At 41.4% G+C, this 17011-nt stretch overlaps 1 protein-coding gene across 1 annotated transcript in view; it reads right to left on the bottom strand.

The window, feature by feature from the left end:
- Positions 1–17011, bottom strand: part of zbtb16a (zinc finger and BTB domain containing 16a) — a 126029-nt gene that overhangs the window by 14177 nt on the left and 94841 nt on the right. The window contains exon 5 of the mRNA XM_061703152.1: positions 288–458. Within this exon, the coding sequence (XP_061559136.1) occupies positions 288–458 (171 nt within the window). The remainder of the gene's footprint in view (positions 1–287; positions 459–17011) is intronic.

The raw sequence follows: 17011 nt of genomic DNA, 5'->3' as shown, positions 1-17011 counted from the left end.
ATAAGACTGTCTTCAAATGCCAGTACCGCGTTAATTAACAAAATGCCCGAAATAAAACTTATGATCCCCGTGACTAACCACGCTAAACATCCCGTTTTATCAGGATAAATCCTCAATGCGCCGCTAAACGTCAGACATTTCACTTTGAAGTGTCAAAACCCCACAAAAGAGAAACCTAAATAACATAATGAAGCATGCAGGATGATGCAAGCGCGTTGCACATGAGCGTATTTTAAATTGACCTCAGTGAGACGGGCACAGACTGTCTGCGTGGTGCCTTCACTGACCTGTGTGTGAGCGCAGGTGGCGTTTGAGCGCCGTGTGGCTCGGGAAGGTCCGGTTGCATTCGCTGCAGATGTAGCTGCGCACGCCGGCGTGGACTTCCATGTGCTGCTGCAACGCCGTCTGCGTCTGGAAACGCTTGCCGCACAGCAGGCAGAAGATGGCCATGTCCGAACCTGCACGTAAAAAAATATCAATTTGATCATTAATAATTGCTTAATTATGTCGGAAAACGGTACTCCACAGTAACTACTGATAGGATATTATAGGATATCATGTTATCATATCCACTCATATGATATTATCCAAGATATCATGATATCATGTTATCACAATATCATAGCACAGTATCATCATCTCTTACCATGATATCATATCGTATCAAATCACAGTATCATACTATATATGATATTATATCCCGATGTCATAGTATCATTTGTCATACTATCACACGATCACGATATATCACAGTAGTGTCACAAATTCATAGCACTGTATCACGATTCACGTTATAATACCTTGATATCATATCAACATTTATCATGATATCACATTATCTTCGTATCATTATATTTAATCTTAATCATCATATCCTAGTATCATGATACATAATATAATGATATACCACAATTCATAATACGTGGATATACCAAATTCCAAGTTTAGCAAGTTTCAAGACTTATATCATCATATTATAACAATATCATGTCATCATGTATTATAAAGAAACCACACAATCGTGTTAATACAATATGATATAATGGTATAATTGCCCCATGGGGATAAATGACATTTTCTGAATCTGAATATCATGATACCACTGTATCATAGCATTATACCACAATATCATAGTATCCTGATCTCAGCATAGCATACCAAGATATCATATTTTCATGACATAATGTTAACACAATAGCCTATCATCTCATTATATTGTTTTATCGCATTAAGATATCACAGGATCCCGATATCATAACATATCATGTCACGATTTCATATGTCAATACTATAGTATCCCGATACCATATGATGATATCACAGTATATGACTATAAAGTATCATTATTTCCCATTATCACCATATATCACAATACAATGGTGCCTTGAGATACGAGTGACCCGAATTACAAATTGTGTATTTAAAACAACCAAGCAACTTTGCCTGAAGAATGCCCTTGCTAGTTTAATGCTAACACATAATGGAAAACGCCTTTGATGGGCTATTGAACACAAACGGTGGAGGAACACGTACACAGACAATATCACAATACTATGAGGCATATCGTCTTCATCCTCTAAAAAACGAACAATATTACTGTCGCTCACAATATTATAGACTGTTATTTAAAAACAAAACACATTCCACACATTTTTGCTGTTGTTGTCGGCTAAAGGGAACACGCGTGAACATATGAGCATTCTGACTGTGCTGTACTGTATTCAGGTGAGGAAAAAGCCTCGCACACAACACATTCAAGTGTGGGTATTTGCACCCGGATAAAGGTCTTCTATGCAATACTTCAATCCTATCTGGACTGTTTCTCTCTTTCCAGCTGAGATAAAGAGCACACAGCTGCAAGCAGACAAACACATCACATCGCAAACACACGCTAACAGTTGAACACACTTTCCTTTACACTTTTTCAATTACTAGGCCGGGTGAAACTCTAGGGAAGGACTTGGGAGTGTTTGGAAGCCAGTTTCTATTTCGTCAGTCAATAACGCATCTTCAGGGCCAAGCTGACACTAATTTAAAAATCTATGAAGAGCGCCGTGCCGCCTCATGTTCATAACCAGTGCGGCAGCAGCAGGCGGAGAGGCCGACATGGGCCTCCTCGTTGGATCAATTGCCGTCTCGCCAGTGGAGGGTGAGGGAGGACGACGGGAGAAAGCGGGAGTACGTTTCTCTTTAGTACGTAAATTGGAAGCGAGCGCTACCGCAAATAGTGAAAAACCGCAAGTGTAACCCTTACAATGTGGGGCTTACAGACGGTTTTATTTTGAATACATTTACCGGTGGTAGACATCTACAGTATGTTGCTTTCGCAACCTGTAAAAATATAACTTTTTAAGCAATAAAGAGACCATCATTTGCTAGCTTGCGCTTTTTAATTGCTACTCGGCACACACTTTCTGTAACCTCTGCTAACAACCCAGGCTAAACTTAGCTCCTCCATGGCATACAAAGCTCAGAGAACAGTCGAGATGTATCACTTTAACATACTTCTTTGATACCAATTCCTGAACCACCTTTCTGTTTGAACAAGGCTTTGGGCGTGACAACTTAGAGCGTGACACGAAGAGCACAAAACTAACGCACTCCACAAACATGGCCAACATGCCGCAACCACATGCCAAAAACATTGTGGGTATGCTTCCACACAGTACAACAAAATGGCGGAAGTAATGTAACAACACACTTTGCGAAGATTATGGACATACTAGAATCACACTGGTATAGCGGTACTAGAAAAGCACAGCAATACTTGGCCGTCAGAAATGAAACAATACACGGTTTCAGTATATGATTAAAAGCATTTAAAAACAAAGAGCAAAAGACATCGAACTCTGTACACAAATATTGCGTACATATCTAACACATTCCGTAAATATGGTGGAGATACCATACCTCAACAAACTCCACAAACAGCAAGCGCAGGAGAACTGAAATGCTCTGATCACTTGTGCAGAAAAACACCTCATAAACAAGACTTTTATTTAATTGATTTCGTTTTTATGGGTGTAATCAAAGAAGGGTTGAATGTTAATTATGGGATTATCAGATGCGAGTTTACAATAGCATAAAGTTGCTCTTGCAGAACTGTCAGGCTTTGCAGGTTGAAAAAAAAGTCCCTCAAACTGAGTGGAAGATGTTCAGGAGCATGATAGTGTCTGAGTGTCTGTGAAGGTATTGTGACACGTTTTGGCTTTAAACACACCATACACTTGCATTTGTGCAAAGTAGAGTTCGCAGAACTGCAGTGCACACCTTGATTAGAGAAAATTAAGTGCTACAAACTTTACTGTCGGCGATGGAGGTGCGCGCGCGCGTGTGTGTGTGTGTGTGTTGTCTATCTCTGATGGATGAAGAGAGTGGCGGAGAGATAAAAGAAGAAAAAGCGGGAGAAAAGTAGTTGACCCAGAAGGTCCATTACAGTGTAAAATTGAGTCAGCCTGAACTGACACCCGAGAGGGAGCACTGGAGGTGGCGGTGGTGTGTGTGTGTGTGTGTGTGTGTGTGTGTGTGTGTGTGTGTGTGTATTTTAGCCTCAGTCCTGTTTGGCTGTTTTGGAATAATTTAGCTCTCCTAACCAGCCTCTCGCTCTGTCTCCCGCATCTATTTATAAAGAAGCCCGGGCCCCTGCCCTGGCCACGGCGGTGCCGGCCGATCCTTAATGTCGGCGAGTGGAGTGGCGGGGCCGCTGTTATTTAAGTGGGGGACGGACGAAGGCCGGTAATGGAGAGGAATATTCCCCAATGGGAGGTGACAGCGGGCGGGCCACAGAGCAGCGCTGTGCGCTTGCAGCTACTGACTAGCCGTGCGAGAATTTGAAATCTATGATGTAAACAGGAGTTGGTGTCAAAGAAATATGTTGAACTTACAAATCTCCACTGAGACACTAAGATCTTTATATGTCGGGGAGGAGCTAAGTTTATCCTGGGTTATTAGCAGAAGTTACGGAGGGTCTTCACCCCGTGTGAAGTACACACACAGTTAGTGTATTTTGGCGATGACAAATCATATGTAAGACGCATTTGTAAGAGTCATGTTGTAAGATGACTTTGAAATGTTATTAAAGTGCTTCCGGATGATAGTATGTGGCGTATTCTACTAATTAATAGTGGCAATTACTGGTGTTTGCAGTTTTTTGTTATTTGCAGCAGCGCTCAGTTCCTATACTAGCATTTGTTCTTTTTTAGGGGTTGGGGGGGGTTAGGATATAAACTAAAATGTATCATTTGGTTCACACGATGAACCCTCCCTTGGAGGGAATAGGGACTGAGCCCTGCCGCAAAAAATAAAAAGAAAAAATCCGCGAGTCCCCAAAATGGTTCATAATTGCAGATATATGCCATAAGATAGGAGCAAAGCGTTTCTGTCCAAATTAAATTCCGCAACTCACGTCAACCTCTTTCCTTGTCAACCAAAGATGTCGGCAAAGCACTACTTTTATGACTTTGTCTGTAGCACAAAACGCAATGGAGGCTCGGTAAAAAAAATGTGAAAAAAAAATGTTGAGAATGCCAAGCCACGAATATGCAGGAGTTCACTCTTTATGCTTTTCGTTGAATGGTGACGATAACAAAAATAAATAACTAAAAAAAACCTTTGGACAACTGATGTCGTTGCCCCGGTCGTCGGGTTTTGCGACGCAACGACGGGGCCGCAATGCAGCGAGTCGAACGTGGAAGCCGCCTGAGTTAATGAGGCGGCGAGTCGCGGGACCTTCAGCGCAAGATGTTTAATCACAAGCCATTAGCACGGGCCTCCACCTCCACGACTGCTCGAACTCGTCAATCGTGATCTTTATGACGCCCCGTTTCGCAATGGCCCGACCAATACGCGCATACGACGTAATACATCACATATTTAACCATATAGAAGCAGCACCAGTGCATACATTTTTGACATTTCCAAGTCTTGCACTACCTTTTTGGTTGACATTTAGAAATGCTCCCCACATTCGCGGCTCACAGTTCACAAATTTACGTTTTGATTTAACCTATTCTCCCTTATTTGCTGAAGAATTCACTGATTCACGGTTTTTGTGCTCTTTCCAAAGATGCCACAAGACGGCGACAGAGCCAAGGAGAATTGCAAAGTAGTCATTGGTTCAAGGAAGTACTGTATGTTTAAGTGCTGAGAGAGAAGCTTTGTATGAGGAGGAGCTAAGCTTAGCCTGGGTTGTTATGGAGAGTCTTCGCTTCATATGCATGTACATGTGCACTTGTGGTACATTTTGACAAAATCATACAGGAAGTAAGCCATTTCTTTTAAAAAAGTAACGTAAAATGAATCTGAAAGTATCCTTCAGTGTTTTGGGATAATATTTTGAGATATAATTTATATCGGCAGTTATAATTTTTTTTAGATGGGTGTCAAATGTTTTTATATGCGGCGGGGCTCGGTCTCTATTTTCCGAGAATACCAGATCACTGTAAACTATGATGTGAAAGTTTTAAATGGTTACTATTACCACTTAATGTTTTATTTATCATTTCTATAAGTTGTATGCATTATTATTATGAATAATACCATATTTGGAGTCTTTGAAAACTGCTACGTTGCAGACTCATACCGTAATGTTGTAAATGTTCATACCGTTTCATCTCTAATACTGTATATACAGAGGGTCCTCCGACATAAATACTTTGGGATTTTTGCTTCAATCTTCTGTTGTTGTTATTATTATTATTTTGTGGATTTCTACTTTCCACTTTGCAGCTTCAAGCCTTTAATCGATCACTAAATGGACGACAAAAGTGCCATTGATGCTCAGTGAGTAGGATTTATTTGGGAGGCGGCGGAGCATAAATGCATAAATCTCGCGTCGGGCTTCATCGGACACGAAAAGGTCGCTGAGCGTCGCAAACGTAATTCACCTGGACGTAAACAAAAAGGTCCCATTGTCATAAGCGGGAAGTGACAGGTTAGGAGAGAGTAAAGCCTAAGATCACAACATTAGGCACACATTGACAAACACAGTTCACCTCCGCCTATTCGCTGCTCACCAGTCGTCAACTCACCTTTTTTTCCTGCGGAAGCTAACAATGAGCTATAAAGTGAAAAAGCTCACCTGTTCACACTTATTTTTGTGCTCTTTCTGTAACATCGCAAGATGCTGCAAAAACATCCTGGTCCATGAGAGTGTACATGTAAATGCAACAAAGACTCTCCTAATTTCCAAAACAACCCAGGCTAAACTTTTAAATAATTTACTGTGTAGTGATATTCGCCAATTGCTTTGGTGCCATTTTCTTTCATTTAGTCAAGCCATAGCTTTGTCTCATACAAAAAAGTGCTTTGCTGCCATCTTGTGGAATATTTAGGCAATTGCAAACCTTTTGTGTGAGTGTCATTCTTTTTGTGGAATTTCGCTATCTCGTCTATCTAGCAGAATGGTTGGGGTTCAATGAACTACTTTCCTATTTAGACCGGGCTTTGGCGGCATCTTCTGGGTGTTTCAGAAAGAGCACAAAAAACCCGATAAGGGTAGTTTTGCAAAGAAATAGATAAGAGTCCACGTAAAAAATAAAATAAAAATATAAAGGTGAATTTGTAACTGGTGAGCCGTGAATATTTAGGGAAATACATTTAAAGAATGAGAGTATCTTTGTATCGCTGAGTCAAAAACGTCATAAAATGGCCAATAGGAAAATAGTAACCAGTGTTTTTACAGGTTGTTAAGCGGCGACATACACACCACCCTCCTCACACTTTCGGTGCATTTTCTTCTGTAAGCCATTGAAGTGTAATTTTGGAAAATGACTTGAATGATATTAAAGTGGTAACTGTTTGTGATATAGTTTGGGTTTCTTCTTCTTCTTTTCCTTTGGGTTTGTCCCTTTAGGGGTCGCCACAGCGCGTCATCCTTTTCCATGTAAGCCTATCTCCTGCATCCTCCTCTCAAACACCAAAACTGCCCTAATGTTTTCCCTCACGACATCCGTCAACCTTCTCTTTGGTCTTCCTCGAGCTCTCTTGCCTGGCAGCTTCATCCTCATCATCCTTCTACCAATATACTCACTATTTCTCCTCTGCACATGTCCAAACCATTGAAATCTGCTCTCTCTAACTTTGTCTCCAAAAAAATTAAACCTTGGCTGTCCATCTGATGAGCGCATTTCTAATTTTATCCACCCCGAGAGCGAACCTCAACATCTTCAATTCCGCCACCTCCAGCTCTGCTTCCTGTTGTCTCTTCACTGCCACTGTCTCTAATCCGTACATCATGGCTGGCCTCACCACTGTTTTATAAACTTTGCCCTTCATCCTAGCAGAGACTCTTCTATCACATAACACAACTGAAACCTTCCCCCACCCGTTCCAACCTGCTTGGACCCGTTTCTTCACTTCCTGACCACACCCACCATTGCTCTGGACATTTGACCCCAAGTATTTCAAGTCCTCCACCCTTGCTATCTCTTCTTCCTGTAGCCTCACTCTTCCCCCACCACCCTTCTCATTCATGTACATATATTCTGTCTTACTTCGGCTAATCTTCATTCCTCTGCTTTCCAGTGCATGCCTCCATCTTTCTAACTGTTCCTCCACCTGCTCCCTGCTTGCACTGCAGATCACAATGTCACCTGCAAACATCATGGACCAAGGAGATTCCAGTCTAAGATCATCTGTCAGCCTATCCATGACCACTGCAAACATGAAGGGGCTCAGGGCTGATCCCTGATGCAGTCCCACCTCCACCTTAAATTCATCTGTCACACCTACAGCACACCTCACCGCTGTTCTGCTGCCCTCGTACATGTCCTGTATTATTCAAACATACTTCTCTGCCACTCCAGACGTCCGCATGCAGTACCACAGTTCCTCTCTGGGTACTCTGTCATAGGCTTTCTCTAGATCTACATAGACACAATGTATCTCCTTCTGACCTTCTGTAGTTTTCCATCAACATCCTCAAGGCAAATAATGCATCTGTGGTACTCTTTCTAGGCATGAAACCATACTGTTGCTCGCAAATACTCACTTCTGTCCTGAGTCTAGCCTCCACTACTCTTTCCCATAACTTCATTGTGTGGCTCATCAACTTTATTCCTCTATAGTTCCCACAGCTCTGCACATCACGCTTGTTCTTAAAAATGGGCACCAGCACACTTTTCCTCCATTCCTCAGGCATCTTCTCACACGCTAGAATTCTACTGAACAAGCTGGTCAAAAACTCCCCAGCCACCTCTCCTACATGCTTCCATACATCCGCAGGAATGTCATCAAGACCAACTGCCTTTCCATTTTTCATCCTCTTTAATGCCTTTCTAACTTCCCCCTTACTAATCATTGCCACTTCCTGGTCCACCACACTTGCCTCTTCGACTCTCCCTTCTCTCTCATTTTCCTCATTCATCAACTCCTCGAAGTATTCTTTCCATCTAGCTAGCACACTGCTGGCACCAGTCAACATATTTCCATCTCTATCCTTCAGCCCCCTAACCTGCTGCACATCCTTCCCATCTCTATCCCTCTGTCTGGCCAGCCTGTATAAATCCTTTTCTCCTTCTTTAGTGTCAAACCTGGCATACATGTCATCATATGCCTCTTGTTTGGCCTTTTCCCTGTGTCGCATCTCAATGTATTCCTTTCGCCTCTCCTCAGTCCTCTCAGTGTACCACGTCTTCTTAGCTAACCTTTTTCCTTGTATGATTTCCTGTACTGTGAGGTTCCACCACCAAGTCCCTTTCCTGCCAGAAGATACACCAAGTACTCTCCTGCCTGCCTCTCTGATCGCCTTGGCTACAGTGTTCCAGTCTTCTGGAAGCTCCTCCTGTCCACCGAGAGCCTGTCTCACCTCTTCCCGAAAAGCTGCACAAAACCTGTCTCAGCTTCCACCACATGGTTCTCGGCTCTGCCTTTGTCTTCCTAATCTTCCTCCCCACCACCAGAGTCCTCTTGCACACCACCATCCTATGCTGTCTAGCCACACTCTCTCCTACCACTACCTTACAGTCGGTAACCTCCTTCAGATTACATCGTCTGCACAAGATGTAATCCACCTGCGTGCTTCTACCTACGCTCTTGTAGGTCACCCTATGTTCCTGCCTCTTCTGGAAAAAAGTGTTCACTACATCCATTTGCATCCTTTTTGCAAAGTCAACCACCATCTGTCCAACCAAGTTCCTTTCTTGGATGCCGTACTTCAGAATCAGAATCATATTTATTTGCCAAGTATGTCCAAAAAACCACAAAATTTGTCTCCGGTAGTTGGAGTTACCCATCACTTCTTCATTACCCCCATTTCCTTCACCAACATGTCCATTACAATCTGCACCAATCACAACTCTCTCTCTGTCTGGGATGCTCAGAACTACTTCGTCTAGCTCCTTCCAGTATTTCTCTTTCACCTCTAGGTCACATCCTACCTGTGGGGCATAGCCACTAATCACATTACACATAACACCCTCAATTTCAAGTTTCAGCCTCATCACGCGATCTGATACTCTTTTCACCTCCAAGACATTCTTAGCCAACTCTTCTTTTAAAATAACCCCGACTCCATTTCTCTTCCCATCTACACCATGGTAAAATTATTTAAACCCTGCCCCTAAACTTCTAGCCTTACTGCGTTTTTCACCTGGTCTCCTGGACACACAATATCAACCTTTCTCCTAATCATCATGTGAACCAACTCCGGAGATTTTCCTGTCATAGTCCCAACATTCAAATTCCCCACATTCAGTTCTAGGCTCTGTGCTTTCCTCTTCTCTTTCTGCCGAAGAACCCGCTTTCCACCACTTCTTCTTCTTCGGCTTCGACCCACAGTAGCTGAATTCCCAACGGCGCCCTGCAGGTCAACGGCGCTGGTGGCGGACATTGTTAACCCGGGCCACGACCGATCCGGTATGGAATTCTTTGGATGAATGCTCATATATGTTTGCCAAAGTCTTAAGCCGGATGCCCTTCCTGACGCAACCCTCTGCATTTATCCGGGCTTGGGACCGGCCTACGGTTTGCACTGGCTTGTGCCCCCCATAGAGCTGCATTCTGTAAGCCATTGAAGTGTAATTATTTGAAAATGACTTGGATATTAAAGTGATAACTGTTTGTGATATAGTTTGGGTTTAAACTATTAATATAGGCAATTATGAATATTCTTTGTGGGGCATCAATTAGTCATGACTCCCTTTAGTGTTTAAAAATATTAGAAATAGCTCTCAGTATGACTCCATGCAGTTTATCCATAATCACAATAAACGCTTAACAGATAAATGCTCGCAAAAAATGCATTTACAAATGCAGCAATTAATTGTATGCTAATCACGGGCAGTGTAAGACATGATTACTTTTAAATAAGCTGGAACGTGGACAGCATGCAGCATGAATTAGTGAAACCAATCTAATTGGACATTTTATTGCTGAAGTAAATGTGATCTGTGTTTAACAGCTACTTAAAGAAAAAGCCGTAATCCCCGCTAAGTAGCATTGTAAACAACAATAAACAGAGTCCCCTGCATGTTTTATATAGAACATCTAAACACAATCACTCATGTGAGTCCTTGGAGAAGCAGCAATTCACATGCCAGAAATGTAAGTCAAAGCTACTGTTGTTGTTTTGTTCCGTCTTTTTCTGGCGATTTTTTTCATCGGGTGACAATAAGTCAACGTCTGGGAGGAGAGTGGGGGGTTGCTGGCGAGCGCCGACGCCGGAAGACGAACGACGGCCGGTGAGATGAATGCTACCAGATGCCAAGCGAGATGCCATATTAATTACCCGAAGATAATGTCATCACAGCCATATGGCGGATCCACCCGGCTATTGAGTTGACAACGAGTCTTCTTTATTTGAACGGTCACTCCACCACCAGACTGGAGCGTTGCGCTTGCCCGTTGTTGTGGAAATTACGGTAGCGGGCAGACTGCGACCGCCATAGGGACCACAAGTACTCGCTAAATGTCAGAGCAAAACAGAATACAGTAAACCTCGATTATTTAGTGGGGATAGGGACCAAATTGCCAAATGTTTTGTCTTGCGACATGAGCGAAGATTTGAGATACGACTGCATTTCAGAACACAGATTCTTCCTTGACAATCGCACCGTTTAAAAAAATAAATAAAAGTAACAGTAGCAGTACTGTATATGTGGTGCTTCAAAACGCTGTCAATCGCTAGATAGGGGGGTGGGAGTCGCAGACTTTCATTTCTTCTCAATTGTACCTTTCAGTTGCGTCGCTCAGTGTGCGGCGGGCCCAATTATTTTTCCACCTTCATCGTCTCCATTTTTCCAACTTGTTCAGGGTATAATATATATAATAACACGTTAATGAGAAAATACACGCAGTAGGTAAAACCTGCGTTCTCCCAAACTAAAAAGGTTTTCCAATGTTAAATTCAATCCCGCCTTCAAGCAACTCCTCCCCTGCTGTACTGCAGTGGATATAAATTCAGAAACGTCGTCCGTGTTTGTGTGCTTCCCGCTCGCCTCCACGCAGACTGTAAAGATCATAAAGGATGCACGCCGGGAATTAACGTCAGCGTGAGGAACGGCGGCCGAGGCCTTTAAACATGATTCACTGCGACACGGCCGCCCTCGTCTCCCCGCGCCGACTCGGGGATCATTTACAAAGACGGACCGCGATCGCCGTCCAATGCATCCCGTCAAGCCCGCCGCCGACCGCCATCACCGCCGTGACGCCCAAGCGCCCTCCCTCCCACTCTTTCCCCACCTTCCAATCCCCACAAATCCGATTTAATCAGACAACTTGTGCAGTGTAGCTGGGAGTAAGAAAAAGGATAATTAGTAAACAGAGGAGCTCCTCGCCAGGCTTCATTGGCATTCGGGCCAGGTTACTGTGTCGCATTTAAAATGCGGTCTGATGAAGTCTACAGAATCAAACCATTTGTTACTCCTATTGAGGAGGCTTCGGGCTACTGGCAATTAAATTGGAATTAGCGGCGGGGAATGAGATAGGGCAGATTCATAGCGAGCGGGTGACGAGAGAGGCCTCTCTGTCTGGACTTGGCTCAGACGCGAATTTGCCGCCACGCACGTTTTGTTTGTTTCCTTCGCCGCGGCAATTATTTTTTATTAATCAAAAACCCGCCCGCCGCTGTCTAATGAGAGACCAGAGCGGCGTTAATAAATAAATAAATAAATAAATCCACCTTTTTCCACATACTGCAATTTCGTATCGATTGAGTCGATATGATCCAGTGCTGTTTTATTTGATGATTGATACCCAATGTTATGGCCAGGGAATGGATATTAAAAGGCTCATATGATGGAAAACAGATTTTTTTTAAATGGCTTGTATACAAATAGTTCGGGCTCTGGCATGCCAGCCCACCCATCAAGTGTGAAATTAAACAACCAAGTACAGCGGTGCCTTAAGATACTGTACAAGGCACTTTACATGTTATGGATCTAAAGGGAAAGGAAATGCAAACATTTTTTGAGGAAAGAATAAGTTGTATGTGACCCGACCCCCCCCCCCCACTAGTCAAAACACGGTATTCTGATGAATATTGCGTTTGTGGAATAGGTCCACAGTGCTGCCTGCAAAATGGGTTATTAGGATGAAGGGAAAAAAGAAGAAGAAGAAAAAAAAAAAAAAAAGAGCATACTAATAAAGTGTATGTGTGATTTTGCGGCTCCACAAACAACACAAATGCAGTCAGGCGCTCTCAAGGTTAAGCACAGAGCTGAAGTCCATTACTGGAAAGAGAGCACTGAGAAAAAACGATCACGAAAGCATTCGGAGAATTCCTGGAAGGCGCATTCATTGCATCGTACGCCGTCCATTGCAGACGACCGAAGCGTACTCGGACAGACATCTGCACAGTTGAGGTTTTCGACAACACAAATAAAATGTCATTGCGTGTAAAATAATCACGCAATCTACATTGTAATGTAATCTCTGTTATTAATTATGAATAAACATTTATTAAAATATATTTCTAAATGTACAGTGGTGCCTACAAATTGAATTTGTTCTGTGACTATGCTAATATCAAAAACACTCAAATTATCTTTCCCCATTCAAAAGAATGGGAATGCTGTTAATCCGTTCCAGCGCCCCATAGAACACGTTCCAAAAAATTATTTTTTTAAAATAAGAAAAATTATACTCTATATTATTGTACTGTTGCATGTCAGTACAGTAGACTTGCACATGTCGGTGGTTCGGCACCCACGGATTCATCTATTCACTGATTTATTCCCCCCCGCCCCCAATTATTTAAAAAAATAAATAAATAAAAGTTGTTTTTCTTTTTGTTATTTCACTTATTGGTGGTTTATCCCCGCTTATTCAAGAATTTTGGGGGTTTAAAAATATATTTTTCCCACAATGCAATTAGTATAATGGGTGTCAATTATCCACAGATTTCAGAAGTCCCTGTCCCTCTATTCCATTGGTATACTGTCTGTCAACATAAGTTTCTGCACCATTTGTGTTCAAACATCAGTTGCTTTAAGTGTCACAACTCCGCCACTTAGATGCTATTTGTTAGCCAGTCTATGGCGTTTTAAGCTTTTTTTTTTTTTTTTTTTTTTTTTTTTAGCATTAAGTTAAGCAGACTTAAGGGAACGCTATGTGGTTGTTTTAAATACACGACACGTAATTCTTTGTTTTGATTGACAGTAAACATAAACCTGCCACTAATTTTCCAGTCATCTAATTTCCATGAGTTCATTGTATTGCTCACACTGTACCGAGCAGCAAGGCGACATCCCCTTTACACTGTGTGTACGTTTCCATGCCCGTAAATGATTTCTAGGGGTTTCCATTCGTTGCTTTGTATAAATGTAAGGCTTTTAGTGAGCCAGGCGGCCTGGGAGTAACTTATCCAGCGGCACCCATCGACCCCGAATAACCTCCACCCATCTACCCTCCACCGTCACCCCAGTGTCCTGCAAAGGAATCCCAAATCTGTCCTCACCATCCTAGCATTGATTCTCCTCACTGGCCATCTGGACAGTCAGTCTAAAAAGGAGAGCAAAAAAGGGGTGGGGGGTGGATGATGAGTGTGGGGTGGGGGGCACAACCCACATTAGTCACAGGCTCTTTGGTCCTTCCACCTGTACGCACACACACAGAAAATGACCCTTGAACCCCCCCCATCCCTGAAGCCGCTGACATGGTCTTTCCTGGTGGACAAAAGGCTTTTAGCACCTCGCTCTACTGTCCGACAGACTCGCCGGACAGGATGGGTGGTTGTTTTTTTGTGTGAGTTTCTTTAAGGGGGGTTTGGGGTCTTGGGAACAAAAAAGGATGAGGGCTGTGAAGGACAGGAGAAGGATATCTGAGCCGATGCATGTATTTTTAAAGTAATAATAACAATAAAAAAGGGTATTAGCTACAAAAGGCAACGCCATGCTTCTCAGGTTGGCTTACACGAGAAAATGGCAGGACGAGGGTGGAGTCACACGCGGCTCATTGTGGCGGCCATGGTTGTACTCAAGACACTCAAGCAGGCGGCGGCGGCTTCAAAACGCATCAGAATTGACGCACAATGCAACAGAAAATGGTAACATGGGGAACGCGAGGTCATTCTAGACTGAGGAGTCAGGTAAACACTCCCTCCGGCCTGGCACACACATGAAGATGTAACGTCGTTTCACAATAAGACATTTTTACGAGAATATAGTCCTGAATGAGAAATACGTCATGATTTTTACAGGAATAAAGTTGTAACTTTAATTATTATTCTTTTTTTTTTGTAAAAGTCATTCCTTAAGTAAATGTAGTCTTAATTTTTGGGGATAAAATCTTTAAGAGAATAACATCTGAATCTTGGGACAAAAAATATGTAATGTTTTGTAGACGTTAAGTATATATATATATATATATATATATATATATATATATATATATATATATATTCTGGATTTTTAGGAGAAGGGTGTTAATTTTATGAGACAAAAAGGTTTACATTTTTTGGAAAATAGTCTGAATTTTACAAGAAAATATGTAGACATACATATTTTGGAGAATAATGTACAATATTATTGTACATGAACAAAAATATATTTTGCAGAGATTAAAGGCTTCATTTAACTAGAATGTTTTATTTATTTACTTTTTAATCTAGAATAAAGTTTTCATTTTACAAGAAAAAAAAGTTACTCCAGCAGAATGAAGTCTTAATTTTACAAAAAGAAAATTTTTTTGGATAGTAAAGTCTGAATTTGATGAGAATTTACTTTTTATTTTATGGAGGATAAAGTCTTAATTTTATAAAAAAATAAAATTAAAATAAAACTAATTTTTAGGGAAACAAGTCTTAATTTTTTGCGAGAAAAAAAGTTTTAGGAGAATAAAGTTAATATTGCAAAGCTAAAGTTTTAATCTGGCTCAAGATGTAATTGAGAAAAAAGTTTAAAGACAAAAGAATTATGAGAACTCTGAGAAGTCTTGATATTACGAGAATAAAGGGTGAATATTGTGAGAATACAGTCGTAATATTTCAAGGACAAATAAGATTAATGTGAACGACTTTGATTAAGTTGTAATATTACTCGGATAAAGTCGTAATTTTTAAGAGTATAAAGTTATATGTGGAAAAGTCATAATTTTATGAGAAAAATGTAACAGAAAAACGTTTTACCAGATTAATTTTCTTATTTTAGGAGAATAAAGTCAGGGAGAAAAAGCAACTTTACTCCCCAAAACTCAGAATTATAGAAGAATAAGGTCTCAATATTACAAATATTTGCAGTCGTAAATGAGAAAAAAAGTCAGTTATTTCCTATTACAAATATTTGAAACTTTTTTTTGTTAATTGGATTATGTATCGTACCATTCACATTTTAATTGCTTGTAATTGACCTTAAGAGTTGGTACGTTAATACATAATTGGCCTACGTGGCCAAATAAGGTAGCCCAAATGTTGGGAGCGAAGTATGATGCAGTGCATGACCTACTACCAAATGGGAGCCTTACTCTTCTTGTACATATTTTTCACTACAGCTAATGAAGACAGCAATGAACATTGAAAGTATTTTTATTCCTGTGTAACATCTGGTTGATGAGTCATAAAAAAGTGAGCATGGGCTAAAAAGTGATATTTGGGTTATGAAAGAGGCATTCAGGTGCATCCAGCGGTTCCAAGAGCCCAAATCCGATGATTTGTGGTGTTTACGTGCGTTTGCAGTGAACAACATTAGCCTTAAGGCCGTTTCATTAGCGGCTGCTCAATGGAGGCAATAAAGCGCAGCTCAGCCAGCTGTGACCTTGGAGCCAAAATGGTGTACGGGACCGACTAGGCAGCTCGGGTGGGCGAGGAGAGGGGGGGGTGAATGAGGAAGTAGCAAAAAAAAAAAAGCTTTTGATTTATTGATATCGACCTCTCGCGCGTGTCCATCAAACTGCACTGAGGGGGAAAACGTGGAGGAATGAGGGAAAGGTTTACAGTCCTGCGTCTCCATTTGGCTTAATTCCATTTAGAGGAAATTGATTTGGAGATGCTGGAGTTTGTTGTTCTCGCTCCGTTACTGCCATGCTGTCTCGGGCCCTATTTCACTTGCTCAACAACAGTATCACCAGACGGACATAATGTATCTCACCGTACACTCAGTCGAACCGTGCCGTTGTTCCTTGATATTGGGTTTATGAATAAATACATAAATAACCCATGTCAAATGTCTTAATTGCAGTAATTTGTTGACTTGTTATTTGTGTACAATTTTCACATTAGGGTAGTTGCAAGTGATACATATTTTTTTTTAAATTTGATCTAAATTGTACTTTTCTGACCAATTTCAACCAGTACGACAAATTTCACTCCACTCTCTCTACAAATATGGTTTTATTTAGATTTTGAGGGATTTGTATGATTAGCTTTAAATGTTTTTTTTTATTTTTATTTTTTTATATTAACAAAAGCTACGGTAAGAACATTAGAATGTCACTTAAAACAAGATTATTTCTCATTTCCTTTATTTCCTATAAAACAATCGTCTTGGAGGTGGACCGGCCTGCTGGACTAGACCAATTTCCACTTTAACAGAGTCCAAACATCAATGCCACTTCGACTTCATTCCTATTGTCACTCGCT

This window comes from Phycodurus eques, chromosome 17, assembly GCF_024500275.1.
Source record: "Phycodurus eques isolate BA_2022a chromosome 17, UOR_Pequ_1.1, whole genome shotgun sequence".
In the NCBI taxonomy this organism is placed as follows: domain Eukaryota; kingdom Metazoa; phylum Chordata; class Actinopteri; order Syngnathiformes; family Syngnathidae; genus Phycodurus; species Phycodurus eques.
The sequence above is the reverse complement of the archived record's forward strand: the minus strand, read 5'-3'. Positions and strand labels throughout refer to the sequence as shown.